The sequence below is a fragment of the Bombus pyrosoma genome, linkage group LG7 (assembly GCF_014825855.1).
Source record: "Bombus pyrosoma isolate SC7728 linkage group LG7, ASM1482585v1, whole genome shotgun sequence".
NCBI lineage: Eukaryota > Metazoa > Arthropoda > Insecta > Hymenoptera > Apidae > Bombus > Bombus pyrosoma.
Window position 1 is genome coordinate 6,344,232 of NC_057776.1, and position 15,990 is coordinate 6,360,221.

Genomic DNA, 15,990 nt, shown 5'->3' on the forward strand with positions numbered 1-15,990 from the left:
CTTATTGGGGACTACTAAACATTCACTCGCCACAAACTTCAAACAATCTAAACTTAAACCTAAACCATCTGAACTGCATTCGAAAACACTTTGATATATCAATGTCCCAATTCCTACCAAACCTAATCTCCACCAAACTTCATTTCCAAAATCAAAAAGTCCAACTATAAACAAGAAAAAAAAATACAAAAGAAAATGCTATAAAAAATTCGACTCCATGAATAAAAATTAAGACATATAATAGTATAATTTATTCCTGCACGATGTTCTTCATCGGCCACGACATCTCGTGGCTCCTCTTTACTTTTCTTTTTTCATTACAGGAGCGGAACAACCTTACCCCATAAACGGCGTTATTCGTAAGCGTACACCTTTACCTCGAGCTCTTCGAGGTCATCGTTCTCCTCCTCAAAGGGGTTCTCATCGAAGCTAAAATCGACGCTTGTGGTTGAATGCGTCAACTGAAGAGGCGGAGGTTTTGTCTTTTTAAAAGGTTTCTTCAACTTCAGATAGTTGAATATTTCAGGTTCCTTGAACGACAGTTTCTTCCTGGGCTTCGGGGTGGTCTCGACGCCAGAAGGACTAGCTGGACCGGAACTAGGGGACACTACTGTCTCAGAGTTCGTTTGCTTGGAGTTCTTCAGCATGGTTGGTACGTGTTGCGCTTTTATGATGAGGATTTATTCAATAGGTAACACTAATACTTTTTTCAGAAGACACTGTATGTGCACGTATAACATGGTGGAAGTTTATGGTCTTCTTATGGACTTCATTTCTGTTCTACATTGAATGGTATATTTCCTTTTATACTCTTATCTTTTTGGATGCATTCAATAGTGAGTTTATTGTAAACAGCATGTTGTAATTTGAGGACGGTGATAATCGAGTAATTATACGGTGAACAAACAATTTTGGTTTATGGAAATATCTAATTATAATCGCGAAGGATTAATTATTAATAATAATTTATTATTAAATTATTTATTACTAAATTCTTATTTAAAAAAGTACGTACCTATATCTTGAGAATACATTTAGAGTATATGAAAATTTTGTAACTTTAATATACGGACTTCGACGAACTTTAATTACTGCAATTAAAATTTTACCCGCCATTAGTTTTATGAACAATATTCTTCACTAAAGATATGTTTCTAATTCTACTTAATCAATTCCAATCCAATCATCATTCCCGTCCTAATTTACATCACAAGGTATAAGCAATTTAACAAAAATTCGATTTCCAGCTCTTCGCAGTTTAAACGCTTTATAACTTCTGTGTGCAATACATATACTAAAGCTTCGTTTTCAATTTCAGCGAGTCAAACGAATCCGATCATCGAGGTATTACCATTCTCAAAAAGTATCTAATCCTCGTAAATGAAACGGGAACTCGAATAACCGCGAATCACGATCCGTTGGAAGCGATAAATGGTGTAACGAAATTTATTTCAAATACAAGCGCCGGCGAAGAATCGATATTTACGTGTTGTAGCGTAGCTGGACGATTCCATTTATAAACAGCCGACCGGTCGGTGTGGACCCGACAACTGGCAAACTCCCCGATAAATCTTGCTCTTGCTTTAGAAACTATTACGGACCGGCGTCGTTAACGGAGCTACACGAGAGTTTATTTGCTCTGTAGCATGTACAACCGGCGACGCAAGTCGCGTTCGCAACGCACTCTCGTTTTATTCGAGGAATTAATCTCGAACCTGTAAATCTACAATCCGTCCATCCCGACGGTTCAAGACTCGTTCTGTGTGGGTTGCAATAGTTACTTTGAGATAATGCTGGATGGAGTATTATTTATGTACTTTTTTCCATTGTGTAACGTTCTTTTTTATTGACTTTTTTCAACTTTTCTAAGAAAAGAACTGTTTCTAAAGATCATATTATAAAAAATAGTACAGTATATCTGTTTTAAATTATTGCTATACTTTCTATTTTTTGATGGATATTATTTATAAGGAACATTTTAACAATAAATAATGTTTCATGTTATATAATTTCTTTTGTAGATTTATATAACAACTATGATTGGAAAGAATGAAGAAAGAAAATAAAGATTCAAAAGAAGCTGCATTTCTAGAACTGCTTTTAGTAGGATTAATATAGGTAAGAGATTTTTTGTAATAAATAATATTTTTATTAGTATTTATAATTATATGATTTCTCTCTTAGAAAGAGTAAAACTGCTGTAATGATTGAAATGGGTGGAAGAAGATAATGTAGATGTAAGAGAAGATCTATTTCTGTATAGGCCTACTTTTACAGGGATTACTTCCTGAATGTATAAATCAACCCCAATGACCTTTACTCTATTCACATACCGGTAAATCTACTGTAGTCATTCATAAATCTCGAACTTGACCTCACATGACGGCCGTTAGTGATAACGTGCAGCAAGTGCGTCGCTTTGATTAGACGAGCGTGCGTAACACGAGTGAACATGCTCTCATCGGTGATTAAGTGGCAACTTGATAACACGCGTTCCTTTCGATCGAACACACGCGATCATATTTAAAGACGCGCAGCTTGTGTTTGCATAATTATGATCGTCTGACATGCATCACAATCTAAATACATACGTAGACGAATGTATTTCTTACTCTTCTTTTATTCCATTAATTATATCTACTTCTCCCCTTTTCCTATTTTTCTTCTTCCTTCTTTTTCAAATCTGTTTTATAACTAATTATGAAGTTAAATTATTACTAGAAAACTGATATGTATGTTAGAGAAAGTTGTTAATTTATTTAATGGGTATTGAGTAAAATAAAATTTAATAAAAATAACATGTTAAATGAGATTATCATTTCTATACGTATTATTTAATAGGTCTTTTTCACAGGTAATTATCCGAACATATTGGCGATATCTCTATCGATAAGTTCAAGGATATACTGTACATAAATTGATAACAGAGAGAATTAGGTAAACGAGGTGAAACCTGTTCAGAGAATCAGTGAAATGGAACACGAACACGTGGCCTAAAATAAATAGCTACGGTGTTTACGCCAAATCTCTAAATCCTTTGATGTTCCATCTCCTGTTTCTTCGTTCAAATTAAGAGCAAAGAAGATAAAATATATAAAAATATACAAAGATTTTAATATCGATAAAAAAACTTAACGAAAGAAGGTATTAAAAGCTGGTATAGTGTGAGAATAAGTAACGCTAAAAGTATCAGTCGTTCAGTTTCGATTCTCCAATTACCTCGATCGGTATATTGTTCCATCGGGCGGAAACAGATTCGTGAGAAATCAAAGGCTTCTCTTGAAAGCTTCATTTTCTGAAAGCTCTCTATAAATACTTGCCGGTTTCGAGGAACAATTTCAGTTTACTACCGTATGAATTTTCACAACCTTATTATTATTATTACCCACCCAAATACGTAATATTATCTTCATCTTAAGAAAACAATTCTATATAAAGAAAGATAAATGAAATATTATATAATACTATCAGGTGACTGTCTTCGAGATAAGAGTGTAAAAGGAAAACAAAACATCGAAGCTGTATTGAAATATTATTGAATGCTGAAATCGTATCCCATTGATCGTTCGGGATTAATCGTGTTTGTCATTTTTACAGCTACTTAACTATTCAAGCATTTACGGATAATTTTGAAAATAAACAAATGGTCGATCAACATTTCATTTTTTCTCAGGATGAAACTCCACCTCTGTTTGCTGAAAAGAACGTATCACTAAGATTGATCTTCATTTAAGGCTTTCGCGATGTTGTCGAAGGTATTTTTGGATGTCACTGAACAGATGTCACTTTACTTGTCATTAGACTCACTGAACAGATCACCTTACCTGTCATTGGAATTCTTAGAATTGTTCTATGATTGTTGTTAGATATTTTTGTTTCTTTTATTGATAAGTTGATTTTCTTTTTCAATTTGAAATTTTCAATTCAATTTGAAGAATTTGGAATTTTTGTGTTAAAATTTATTCAGTTTATTAGTTTCTTGGATTTTTACCAATCTCCTTTTGCTCCGCTACTAGTTTGAAACATTGTTTAGTATTTTGTTTCTTTTACGAACCATTGTTGATTTAGTTTTTTATTTCTAGATGAAACTTCTTCAACTTTTCTCCCCAAGATGCACTCAATTCCTCATTTAAAATTTCTTCAATTTCTGGTCCATCCAGGGTTCTTCCACGCCTCTCTCGAGTCTTTCCATTTTCTTTCTGAAACTTGTTCTATTTTCTCTCCAGAACTCCTCCCAATTTTCTGTTTCCCAAAGCAAGTCGAACGTTCCTCTACAAACTTTCTTCTTTCAAACTTCCCAAATTCCCTTCAATCAATTTTTCCCACGTTGTATCTATTCGCAACTTTTTATTTCAAAATTAATATTTTCATGTTTCTCTCTTTATACTTGTCAAACGAGTACTTTATTTTCCTTTAAAATTCTGTATTTTCCTGTTCTTCTTCTTCTTCCTACGTCATTCACGCCATACTTCTATTCTTTATATCCTCTTCTCTTCACCATTTTTCTTTCAATTCACTTGTCTCCTCTTCATTCCTGAACTATCGTAGTGTTTCTATTTTTTTCTGTTCTTCTTACAAACCACTGTTTTACTCTTTCATTAAACAACACAACTTTCAATTTTTTCTTCCACTCCCTATTCTTTTCTTAAGTCACTATTCTTCTTTTATCTTCTTCCAAATTACAAATTCTATTCTTTAGTTAGTTTATTTTCTCTTGTCTTCTATATTCTTCCTCTTCCCTGTTATTCATCTTGCTATCTACCTTCCTCCATTCATCTCCTTACCAAGAGTATGAAATCTTCATTTACTTGATCTGCTATTGTGAGTTCGACGTGAGGAGTTCCAAAATGAAATGAAGCGAGACTCGAAGAACGCGGCCGCGCGTTCTCGAAATACTCGAAAACGAGCGGTATCTCGCCGCGACGGCGGCCAGGTGGAGCGGAACTAAGCGGCGGCGTGTGCCTCTGATGGATCGCTAGCCGAGCGATAGCGTCAGCGGAGGAGCAAAAGCTTCGCGACGCCGCGGCTCGCTGGATTTTTCCTCTGGTTTATTTATAAACGCATTAATATTCTCGCTTTCGTGCAGCTCAATAGCATTTCCGCGTTCGTCTTCTACAGACGCGTGAAGAAAGTCTGAACTCGTCTCTTCTTTTATCTTTTATGTTATTTGACATCAATTGAAGCATTGATGACTGGTGATTTCTTGGCTGTTGCATTGTCGCAAAGCGTTATTTAGAACTCCTCCGTGGCGTAGTTTCTTTTACTCTGCTTGTTTGCCAGCATTTTTAAGTTTTGTATCAAAATTATTCTTTTTCCGATCTTTTTATTAGCCAAGAGAATTTTTTGATTTTCTTAGGAATAAGGTTCAGTGTTGTAGAGAATTATTTAAACTATTTAATATAGATTTGTCTTCATAGTTTTTTTTCTTACTTTTTAATATTTTTCTTCTAATCTTCTTGCTAGTCTCATAAGAAAATTCTTTGATTAGTTTTATGGCTGAGTTTAGTGTTGCAAAGAATTATTTGGCATACTTAATGTGGATTTGGAGTTGTGTTCCCTTGCCTGAGTTTACTTTTAGCAATGAATACTTTTTTGTATTATAATATTTATCTACAACATAAAGTATTTTTGGAAAGGTGGCATTTTCATTTATTTGGATATTTCATTTTTATCTGCTCAGAGTTCTATTTTTAATACAGAAGTACTTTTGAGTAGCTCAAGTGTGAAGTTGGAATTTTCTTCTTGTGTTGACTTTAATCTTTTCTTTGGAGCAGAAATGTTTTTTTAGGGATTCAATGGAAAACTTGAATCTTTATCTCCATCTCCTCTTGGCAGATTTCCTGAAGTATTTTGGGTTAGCGCAAAGTTTAAATTTTCTTATAATATTGCTCCTAATTTTATTTTTTAAACAAAGATCTCCAAAAAAAAATTCTTGGAAATATTTAATATAAAATTTGAAACTTCTTCTTTATTTACTCCTTGAATAAGGAAATAGAAACTTTCTTAATATCTTCAGCATAAAGTACAAATTTTCTTCTCGTATTATCATCTTCCTAGAACTACATACGTCTTCTAATTTCCCTCTGTCAAACTCATTCAGCTTTCCCTCCCACGCTTCGTCTACACACGTGCACCTCTGTTACATTCCTTAATTAGCTTCTAGCGTTACAAAGAAACTCAATCAATACCTTGTTACGTCGAGTTTCTTCTCAATTATGATGTACTTCCATCGCCATTATAATATTATTCATTATGCGTATATTTCACACTATTCATATATATTAATCAGAATTAATTATTGTCATACTCTTTCTCCGTTGCTTCAGAGAAATTCTTAGTTTGTACCTACAAAGTCAATCTTTCAATGTACATGATTCACAACAATTACCAAACAAAAGAATTCCATCTCTACTTCAATCTCCACAACCACAAACACTAATCTGAGAATCTTTTCCACCACACTTTGCCTCTTCAAACAACAATTCTTGAGAACTGACCCCATCTTCCTTACTAAAAGTCCAATCAATTCAAGTATCAAGATATACAAATTTACAGAAATAGTCTTCTATTCAAAGATCAAAAGTATGGTCCAAGGTTCACCAAATATAAACATTACATTTCTGCAATCTTCCTCAAGGATTTTCACACTTGTTACGCTCAAATAACTATATACAATCCCACTTTATTTTCCCCTATCTAACTACTTTGTTTTTGAAATTTGTTATATTACGTAGCCAGATTTCTATTATTATTTATAGGTTTCTTTGTTTCCCCTGTTACTTACCCCTCAACAATCACACATAATTCCGCTTCATTGATTTCCTTCATTCATCCTCCTCTCTCTATCTTCAATCATTTTCGCTTACATAAGACAAATCTTGTTATTCTCTCGAAGTTCTTTTGTTCCCCTGTTACTCACTCTTCAATATCCGTACACAGTTCCAGCTCATCGATTTTCTTCAATCATCCTCTTCTCTTTATCTTCATCTTCTTCAACCACTTTGACTCGCAATTTCATTAATATCAGTCAGATTCTTGTTACTTGCTCTTCAATGATCCTACACAATTCTTTTCTATCAGCTTTTTCTTCAGCTCAATGACCCTACACAATTCCTGTTCATTCACTTTCTTCAATTATTCTCTTCTCTTTCTCTTTTTCAAACCACTTTAGCTCACAGTCTTATCACATTTCATAACCAAATTCTTATTACTCTCCCTATATTCTTGAGTTTTCTCCAGTCTTCTTTAATCACTTCAACGCAATTTTCATTATTAGTCAACTTCTTATCACTTGCTTCAAGTTCTTTTATTTTTTCTATTGTTTTCTTCTCAATTCCTCGTCTTTAAAGTCCTTTCTTCTGACTTTCTTCACAGCTGACCAAGGTCTGTACGTTTTCTTCGACGACCAAGCCGCTCTCTGCTTCTCTTCCTACTACTACTCCTCCTTTTCTGCTCTTTTGAGAGCTGAAATTACAGAGAGAGAGAAAGAGAGAGAGGGAAGGAGAACAGGCAAGAGAGAGCTTAAAGTGCTACGGCACAAACGAGCTTTCAGAACGCGGAAAGCAACGCTTGAAATTCGCCCGTTTGCGTTCCCGTTTCGAGCATCCTTCAGTCGAAGCAGTAATTCGGTTGAGCGATTCTACTCGGTCTTTTCTTTCTCATGCTCTTCTCTCTTCGTTTTATGTTACAATGATAACAAAACACGTTACACACGTTTAGAAGAGTCGGTTAGAGTCCTCCAGCAAGATGCTGGGAAAAGGAATGTTGTCAAGTGATTCCGGAGATTAGCTATTATGAAGTGTTATGCACTGAATATTCGTTCTTCTTTCCTCAATTTAGAAAAAAAAGTTAAGTTATATTTCTCTTTCCTTTTATCTTCTTTTGGTTCAGAAAAGAATAAGTATGCTTTGGTTTATTGTTTATACCGTTTGAAGTATTACTTTATCTTACGAGTGCTTCTTCAGCTGTTATAGCATAAGACAAATAATGTTCTTCTTTCCATTTTCTTCATTTCTGTTCGTATAAAGTTTCTATATAAGAATTGAAGACTATTAGAAAGATAAATTATAGTAAAGAATATTTTAATGATGCAATTTAGAAAATAGAAATTAGTAACTGGAAGAGTTTTATTATTAGAAAGATATAATATTTTTTATATTTCCTTCCTCTTCTTACTGTTGTTTACACAAAAGAACTCTGAGGACTATTTGACTTATAAGACATCTTACATGGAATATACGAAAGGAAACAGAATGATTGACTAAAACATAAAAAGCTTCCTCAACAAAGTAAAGCATAAGTATACAGAACCTAATTCATTTGTGGAATTGTTTATTTCTAGTCGCAAAAACAGATCTTAAACGAGAGCTTAGCAGCGATTCAAATCACTTTTCTGATGTGACCCGGTCACATTTATTTCCTGGACTGTCGTCCATTTGTCAATCACCGTTCAGTAAAATTTTACGAGTTTTGAACTTTAACCAACAGCTAAAAATGTTCGAGCTACATTGAAGTTTATTTAACGAATTTAACCTATACATAAGCACCATTGAAATTGAAAAACTTTAAATTTCAATAAAAAATGATAAAATATTTTCTCCTTTCATAATACTATGTGTGCTCCTAATTTTGTTGTATTTTACATAAATATTAATTTGTTATATTTTCACCTATAACTTTGTCCCAGTTATTTATTATCTCATCTAATAACAAATAATCCTCCATAACTGATGAATATTTATGTATATATATCTCGCACTTCCAGTAACAAAAGACGAACGATGTACAAAAGTTTATCGAAGAAGGAGAATCGAAGAAACTCCACGCGAGAAAATTTGAAAATCGTGTTTACCATGAAAGTTTTCGAAGATGTTCGAAAAGTGACAGAAGCTCTTCCACTCGTAAGTTTAATGACGTGAAACTTTAAATATTAGCTCATGGTACATAAATATTTCTAGTTGCATAACTTGTTCTATTTCCAGTTTGTAATTTTTAAAATTTATGATACATTTGAAATCTTAATATCTACTGAAGAAAAAAAGAAGTGGGAGAAAAGGAAAGAAAAATAGAAATTCAGCTATGTTGAAGATTTCTTTCTCTTTTTGTGAGAACATTTAATTGAAATCTGTACCTCCATTCTCTCTCTTTTTTTCTTTTGTCATTAATTCTTCCACAATTGTTGTTTATATAACAAAAGCTATTGATTTACCAATTATACTCTTGGCATTTAGATGTCACATCTTTAATTAATCACAATAATTTTTCTAGATATACCATTATATCTGATGCACCAATTTTAAAATAAATAACTTTTTGAATAATTAAATACGTAATTCCATAAAATTTAACATTCACAAACTCCGGCCATTTACTGCGTATTAATCCAACAATTTACACACACATGAAAAGAGACAACAATTTTATTATTAGTATTCCACCATAGATGTCTAAAACAACAGTTAAATAATAAAGTCATAACAGATATCGTTTTATTTAAAATTTAAATTAGCTTCTGTCAAAACTAAAAACAAAGTGTAATAGTACAAATATAATTTTTTATATAAAATATTCAAATGATCTCCTGCCAATAGATTGAAATAATATGTCAGTACAGTCGTATAGATTTAATAAGAATGTAGAGAATGTAGGTTTCATTTTACTGGCACGATTTTTCAGAAATAATAACTTTCTGTGTAGTTGATTTAAAATGCGCGCCACTCGGTATTCAAAATATTTTCAGACGATAATTTACGCGCGAACGCTGGGATCGATGTATCGTGCGAGAGATTCGTTGCCGTGAGAGAAATATTTTTAAAACAGCTTATTACCGGTGGGCTCCTGTAAACCAACGCTGTATAAGTTAAAATTAACGCCTTGACAACGTGTATGACGCACATAGTGCGTCTGTTGTATTAACGATACGGTATACATACCAGTTGTCGAAGTTCAAACAGTTCTTGCATATTGCCTCGAAACAGTATAAACTATCGAAAAAATTACAGAATTTGAACAGATGTTTATCTAAAACATTATTTATGAACTATGTTCCAAGATAAACAATTGTACTTTTTATAACTATCAGATATCCATAACTTTGTCCATTATGAAGTGTGATCTTTTATTTTCAAGAGAAGAAATTGTGTTCCAATGTATACGATTGTTGTTTTCTATTGTATCAGTCTGTGGACTCTTATAATATCTTATCCTCTTGGCTTATTTAATTAAATAATAAATACTCACAATTTTATCTATTACGAGGTAAGAATTTGTATTATCATGAAGAATGAGAATTGTTTGAAACCTGAGCCCCTTTGCACAATTAAACTCATATTATTAGTCAAACTTTGCTAATAATAAATTGCTAATCACTAGTGTTAGTAAATTCTTTAATACATGTAATACTAACACATATGTTTCATAATGAAACAAAAGAAATTTCTAGAAATAAATTTTACCAATTATAAGCTATGTACTTATCTATTTGACTGCAGATTGCAAAATTGTGGGAAATAACTACATAACCTATAATTTATAACTAGACAATTTTAAACTAATAACAATAGTCAAGTAAAGATCGAATAAATACTTTCTGCACAGATAATACAGGAAGTTATTGGTTTCAAACGATTCTTTGTTTTATGTAATTTTCTCTTACTCGAATAAAACGTTTGACTGTTTTCCATAAAGAGATCGATAAAAGTTGAACGTTACAGTTCGTTGACCAACACAGATAGAGATAGAGATAGAGATAGATAGATAGATAGGGAGGGAGAGAGAGGGAGGGAGGGAGGGAGGGAAGGATGGAGGGAAGGAGAGAGGAAGGGAGAGAGAGAGAGAGAGAGAGAGTCTAATTTCAACTATTCTACCTCGAAATCAAACCTCTTCTTGTTTCCCTCTTGTGTATGTAGTTAAGCAACATTACCTTGATCTTCAAGTAATTTTCAATGGTCTTTGATTATAACTTGTCGGACATGTCCCGGTAACGCTTTTTCAAAGACAATGCGAGGAAAGTTCGGATAATATCGCAATCTTCTTTATCTGCGAATCTTTTGAATAGGTCCGAAGAAAACAACACAGAAGATGACAGAATTGATTTGTTGATCCTTAGATATATGATATTGTTCTCAAACATGAAAGCGAACGTCGCAAGTCTGAATTGTTCAACATGGAGTCAATTGTTCAAATATCCTTCTACTCACTATTTAAGGTACTATTTTCAAAGTTTTACTTTAGATCACTTTGAAACGCGTTTTTATTATTGTTTTTTGTATAATTTTCTTTTATTCTAATATTTAATTTCTTTTCCACTTCTTTTCCTTTGCTTCCTTTTCATAAGTCTGTATATTATAAGTATATTATCTTCTTTTTCCATTATTACTCTGAATAATTATTTTTATTGGTATATGACGACTAAAATAAAATAAAACACTACACAAAATATAACGGATCCTAGCCTCTAATTTCAGTTCAAGTAAGTCTCAATTCCCAAATTTTACTGTAATAAAATCTCAGGAAAAATCTGGAAAAATTTAATAAAAATACTATCTGATCCGATGAGAATAAAGAGTTTAGGAATGCTTCGTTATTTTCAATGAACAAGAGGTTGTTAAAATAATCTATATAATGAGGAAAAGAAAAATCAGGCGATTGCGAATTGCACACTCGTCTGTACTCGAGAAAGATATGCTATTTTGTTTCATAATACACAAACTTTCGTAGTAATTCTTCGCTTGAAAATACGGAGATTACAAAACTTTAAAGTAGTTTCCCCCCCTTATTTCATGATTGTAAAAAATTTTGTTGAAAATTTTGTTGATATTTTCGTAACTCATTTATAGTACAAAATTTAACAAAATAAATAATTGGAATGTTAACATGATTCTCATGTTAAACTCAAGTACATGTTTTATTATTTTTATTCTAAAAATAGAAAAAGAAGTTAAAAATAAAACAACGTATATGAATTATACCCAAATTAAAGTCAACAGATAAGTTTAATCAAATAAAAATTAGCAACTCTCTTACTCACGAAGTCAGCACAATTTATTACAATATTATTATCATTCAAAATAACGTAAACTAATGTAAAATTCTCTAGCAGTTATTTAATTTTATTTATAATTATCTGATCATATTAACATACGTCAACATCATTGGCTGACGTCGGTGTCATCAGCAAAAAAATACATAAACAACTCAAACTTAAAACAGTTCTAAATGCAATAATTATTAAACAATTAAACAACATATAAAAATCATACGTAACAGAAACAGCAGATGACGACGATGCAATAGGCTATCGCGTGTAATTTTCCAGTCTAATGATATTGTGCAAGATTCTTGCAGCGATCCACATTAAGCTAACGTAAAATTATACGAGACAGAACCAACGTTTATTATAATACACCGGTAATACCTATCATAGTCATAATGAACGAGCCAGTGTGGATAGAGCATTACACCAGGGATTTTATCGTCACACGATCTCCCGAAGCCGGCGCCCATGATCTCGACCGAGAGAAGTGGAAGGTGCATTCTGCTCCCTTGGCAGCGATGCAACTTTGTCCCCTCCGCTTCTCTACTCCTCTCTTTGACCGAACGACAACGATGGTTCTAACAAGCCTCGAGAGTCTGCCGTTCAACATCGAGAAATTTCAGGAACCTGATATAATAATTTGGTGGAATGATTTTGAAAGTAAATTGCAAAAATTAAATATTAGATTATTGAGATAATTTTGTAATCCTGGAATACTTTTTGAGAAATCTTTGAAGGAATTGTGTACAATAATTGAACTAATATGAATTTGGACAATCCTACAGATTATTATTAGTTTTTAGTTTTAAATTATTATTAATTTAGATGGTAATTATATAGAAATCTGCAATTTTCGAAAATTTCAATTTTGTAGAAAAGGATTCTGTTGCATAATGAAAGTGAATTACCAAGAATCTTATGAAAATTTGTAAGTTTTTATAGTTGATGTTATCGTATTAAAGATTTGCTTCTGGAATTTGTAAGATTAAAAAAGGAACTCTGCAAGATTCAAGTACTGAAATTAAAAGTTAATTAACTCTACTTAATTTACATTTAATTTCAATTTAAAAGAATGCAATTCTATTACGGTGGAACATTGAATCTTAAAGTAGCCAATAACTTCTCAAATTAAAAACTTTCTACAAGAAATTCTAAAGTATCTATCATCTGAAGAAAATTACGAGTATTAAAGATCAGAAATATTCAGAAGTTTATGAATCAGTAATGAGATGTTTAGTAGATCTTGAAACATAAACCTTGCAAAGAAGTCCTACAAATACAGAAGATAGAGTAGAAATCCAGGAAATCTTACAAACATAAAAATCTATAGCTATGTTAAGAACATTACAACAACATTTTAAAATTTCCTAGTCATACAAGCACTCACACATGAGCTACGTGCATCTTTGATATTTTAATTATACTCCACACTTTAAACTCTAATCCACCAAAAAAATTCTTTAAGAAGCTATTCAACTTTTTTATCTTTTTACAGGATGCAAGATTTGCAACTTTTTCAAGGCATTATAAAGACCAATTCGCATCAAAACATCAAGAAATAAACCAACATCTTTTATCCATCTAAATTACCCTGAAGACTCGCCAGAAAAAGCTTAAATGACTATAGTGATTGCACGAGGAAGAGGTTCAAGTTGATTCTAGCTGTGACGAGTAGAAGAAACGTGGAATGAGGCGAAAAGAGGAACAGGAAGGCTTCAATCGAGCTGGAACAGAGAACAAAAAGGAGAGTGAAAGAAAAGAACGGGGAGAAAGAAAAGTCAGGGAGCAAAAGTATACGTGTGCACGAAAGAACTCGAGAGGGATGGCTTGGTTATTTATAGGATTACAATAACGTGACTTGATAAAATGCCAGGCGACACAGTCTTGCGCCGCGGGAATAATTGTGGGTGTACGCACGTGCACCATGTAACATTATGGCTTGATGACCATGCACACCCTACAGAATAAGAATTCTACTACGTTCTGTGTAAAAATTTTTAGAGACAGTTAGCTTAAGTTCAAGCAATTCTGAAAATTTTAGAATATTTAAATTTTTAAATTTTTTAGGTGTCTAGACTTTTTAATTTTAATTGTAGGAGTTAATAAAATTTTTGAACAGATTTCAGAATCTTTAGTTTTTTAATTTCAACATTAATGAAAATTTGGGAAAAATTCTAAGAATTTTAACTGTATAATTTTTTGTTTAAGATTAATAAATTTTGTCGCAAAGATTTTAGGAATTTTAATCTTGTAATTTTGGAATTAATGAAGTCTTGAATTTATTGAATTGCGTAATTTATTAAGAATAAAAGTGTAAATTTGTAGAATATATTTAAAATTAGGAATAAGGAACTCATACAAGTTGTAACTACACCTTTGTACTAAGAATTTTCTAGTAGCTTGTGCCCAATTACTTTAACATCATTTTCTATATCAGTACTTGAAATTTGATGACATTACAGATATTTAAGTTAATTTATCATAGCCACATAAAGAATATAAATAATTTGACACGCATCACTTACCTTTTTACTAGATTTGAAGACGTTGCACTTAAACGTGTTACTGCTTCCATCACGGGCAATGTAACTAAAAATTTTCAAGTCGTGGCTATCATGAGAGACGTAGAATATCCTGTAACAAATATAAACAATCACTTTAAATCAGAACACTAAAAGAATCTGCAGATCTACAAACAAATATTTCCATAAAAATATACTACACAGTAGAAACCGGTTAATATAATTTTATAATTATAAAACGTTTGTACATAATTAGATTAAGGATTGATCGGAAGTTGCGGTAATCGGTGAACTATAGCAAACTTGTTCTTGTACACAGAATACGCAGAATGTTCCCATGAGAGAAGCGAACGATTTAGCTTACCTATATATGGGATGGTGCATCAGATATATTTTACTCTCGTCCATCCACTGTTGCTGCTTCTTCTGTGAAAACAAAGGACAAATAGCGACTCATTAATCCCATGATTTGTAGGTTAATCTCGGACGAGAGAATTGAAGCTTAGAATAGTATGTCTCGAATGTAATATGACACTTGATTGAGAAAGAAAAGTTAGGTTAAGAAAGTATACGCGACGCTCATAATAGACGGAGAGAAATAAAAAAGTTTCTGTTTTAAATTTGGATCATCACATTGATGAAATATGTACACATAAAAACATTGTTTTTTTTTTTCACGTGGTGTTTCATTTTAGAACAGATTTACTCCCGCTGAATGATAATGGACAACAAAATGTAAATATAGTCAAGAGGTATACATATATTACAGACCAATGCAACAAGCCAAAAAGCATGGCGTAATAAATCAGACCCTGCTGTTTTGAGTAATTCATATGTTAAAGTTAAAATATTACGATGCAATCTTCTGTTTTTAGTGGCAATTTTTATTACTTTATTAAATATCTTGATACATATTGTATTTCGTTTATCTGTTTCAGATACAAGATGAAATTTCATTCAACTGACAAATTCTTCGAAAAAATGTTTGACATCTATTTTTTGATATTTGGTATTCAAAGCTTGTAATTTGATATTCTAAGTTCGGTACTCAGCATTTGATACTTAATTTCTATAACTTAATATCTACAATTTATTTAATTATTTAACGCTTGGTATTCATTAACCAGAATTTAATATCGCTTAAAACAGTGTATTTAGCTCACAATATTTTACATTCCTTTCTTAGTATTCATATTTAATAATATTCACTATTACGTTCTCAACACGTATTCAAACTTTATCTGCTATCCTCGCAAAGTACAATGCATCTTACTAAAACCATATTATGCCTTCCCCAAGAAATGAAATCTGTGCTAGACGATCATCCATTAGAGCAGAGGTCCTCAACCTAGTGTATAAGTTCCCTGGGGGTATCCGGGAAAGTTTTTGAGGTACACCACAGCCGTCATTAATTGCTTATTACAATGTTCATGA

General features: G+C 32.3%; 1 protein-coding gene and 1 long non-coding RNA gene across 15 annotated transcripts in view; one reads left to right on the forward strand and one right to left on the reverse strand.

The window, feature by feature from the left end:
- LOC122569705 (carboxyl-terminal PDZ ligand of neuronal nitric oxide synthase protein-like) overlaps nt 1-15,990 on the reverse strand; it is a 38,853-nt gene that overhangs the window by 5,366 nt on the left and 17,497 nt on the right. For 2 of the 14 annotated variants that reach the window (XM_043731162.1, XM_043731161.1), the window contains 2 exons: nt 14,921-14,982; nt 14,560-14,668 (listed from right to left, as the gene is read on the reverse strand). In XM_043731162.1, the coding sequence (XP_043587097.1) occupies nt 14,560-14,668; nt 14,921-14,982 (171 nt within the window). Of the gene's footprint in view, nt 1-377; nt 1,092-1,486; nt 1,767-3,219; nt 5,139-14,559; nt 14,669-14,920; nt 14,983-15,206; nt 15,246-15,990 lie in introns of those variants that run through there. The other 12 variants (XM_043731174.1, XM_043731172.1, XM_043731167.1 and 9 more) reach the window with 12 other exon arrangements.
- On the forward strand, nt 9,995-13,752 carry LOC122569711. Its single transcript, XR_006317548.1, has 3 exons — nt 9,995-10,257; nt 11,057-11,206; nt 13,530-13,752. It is a non-coding gene; the product is annotated as an uncharacterized LOC122569711 (long non-coding RNA).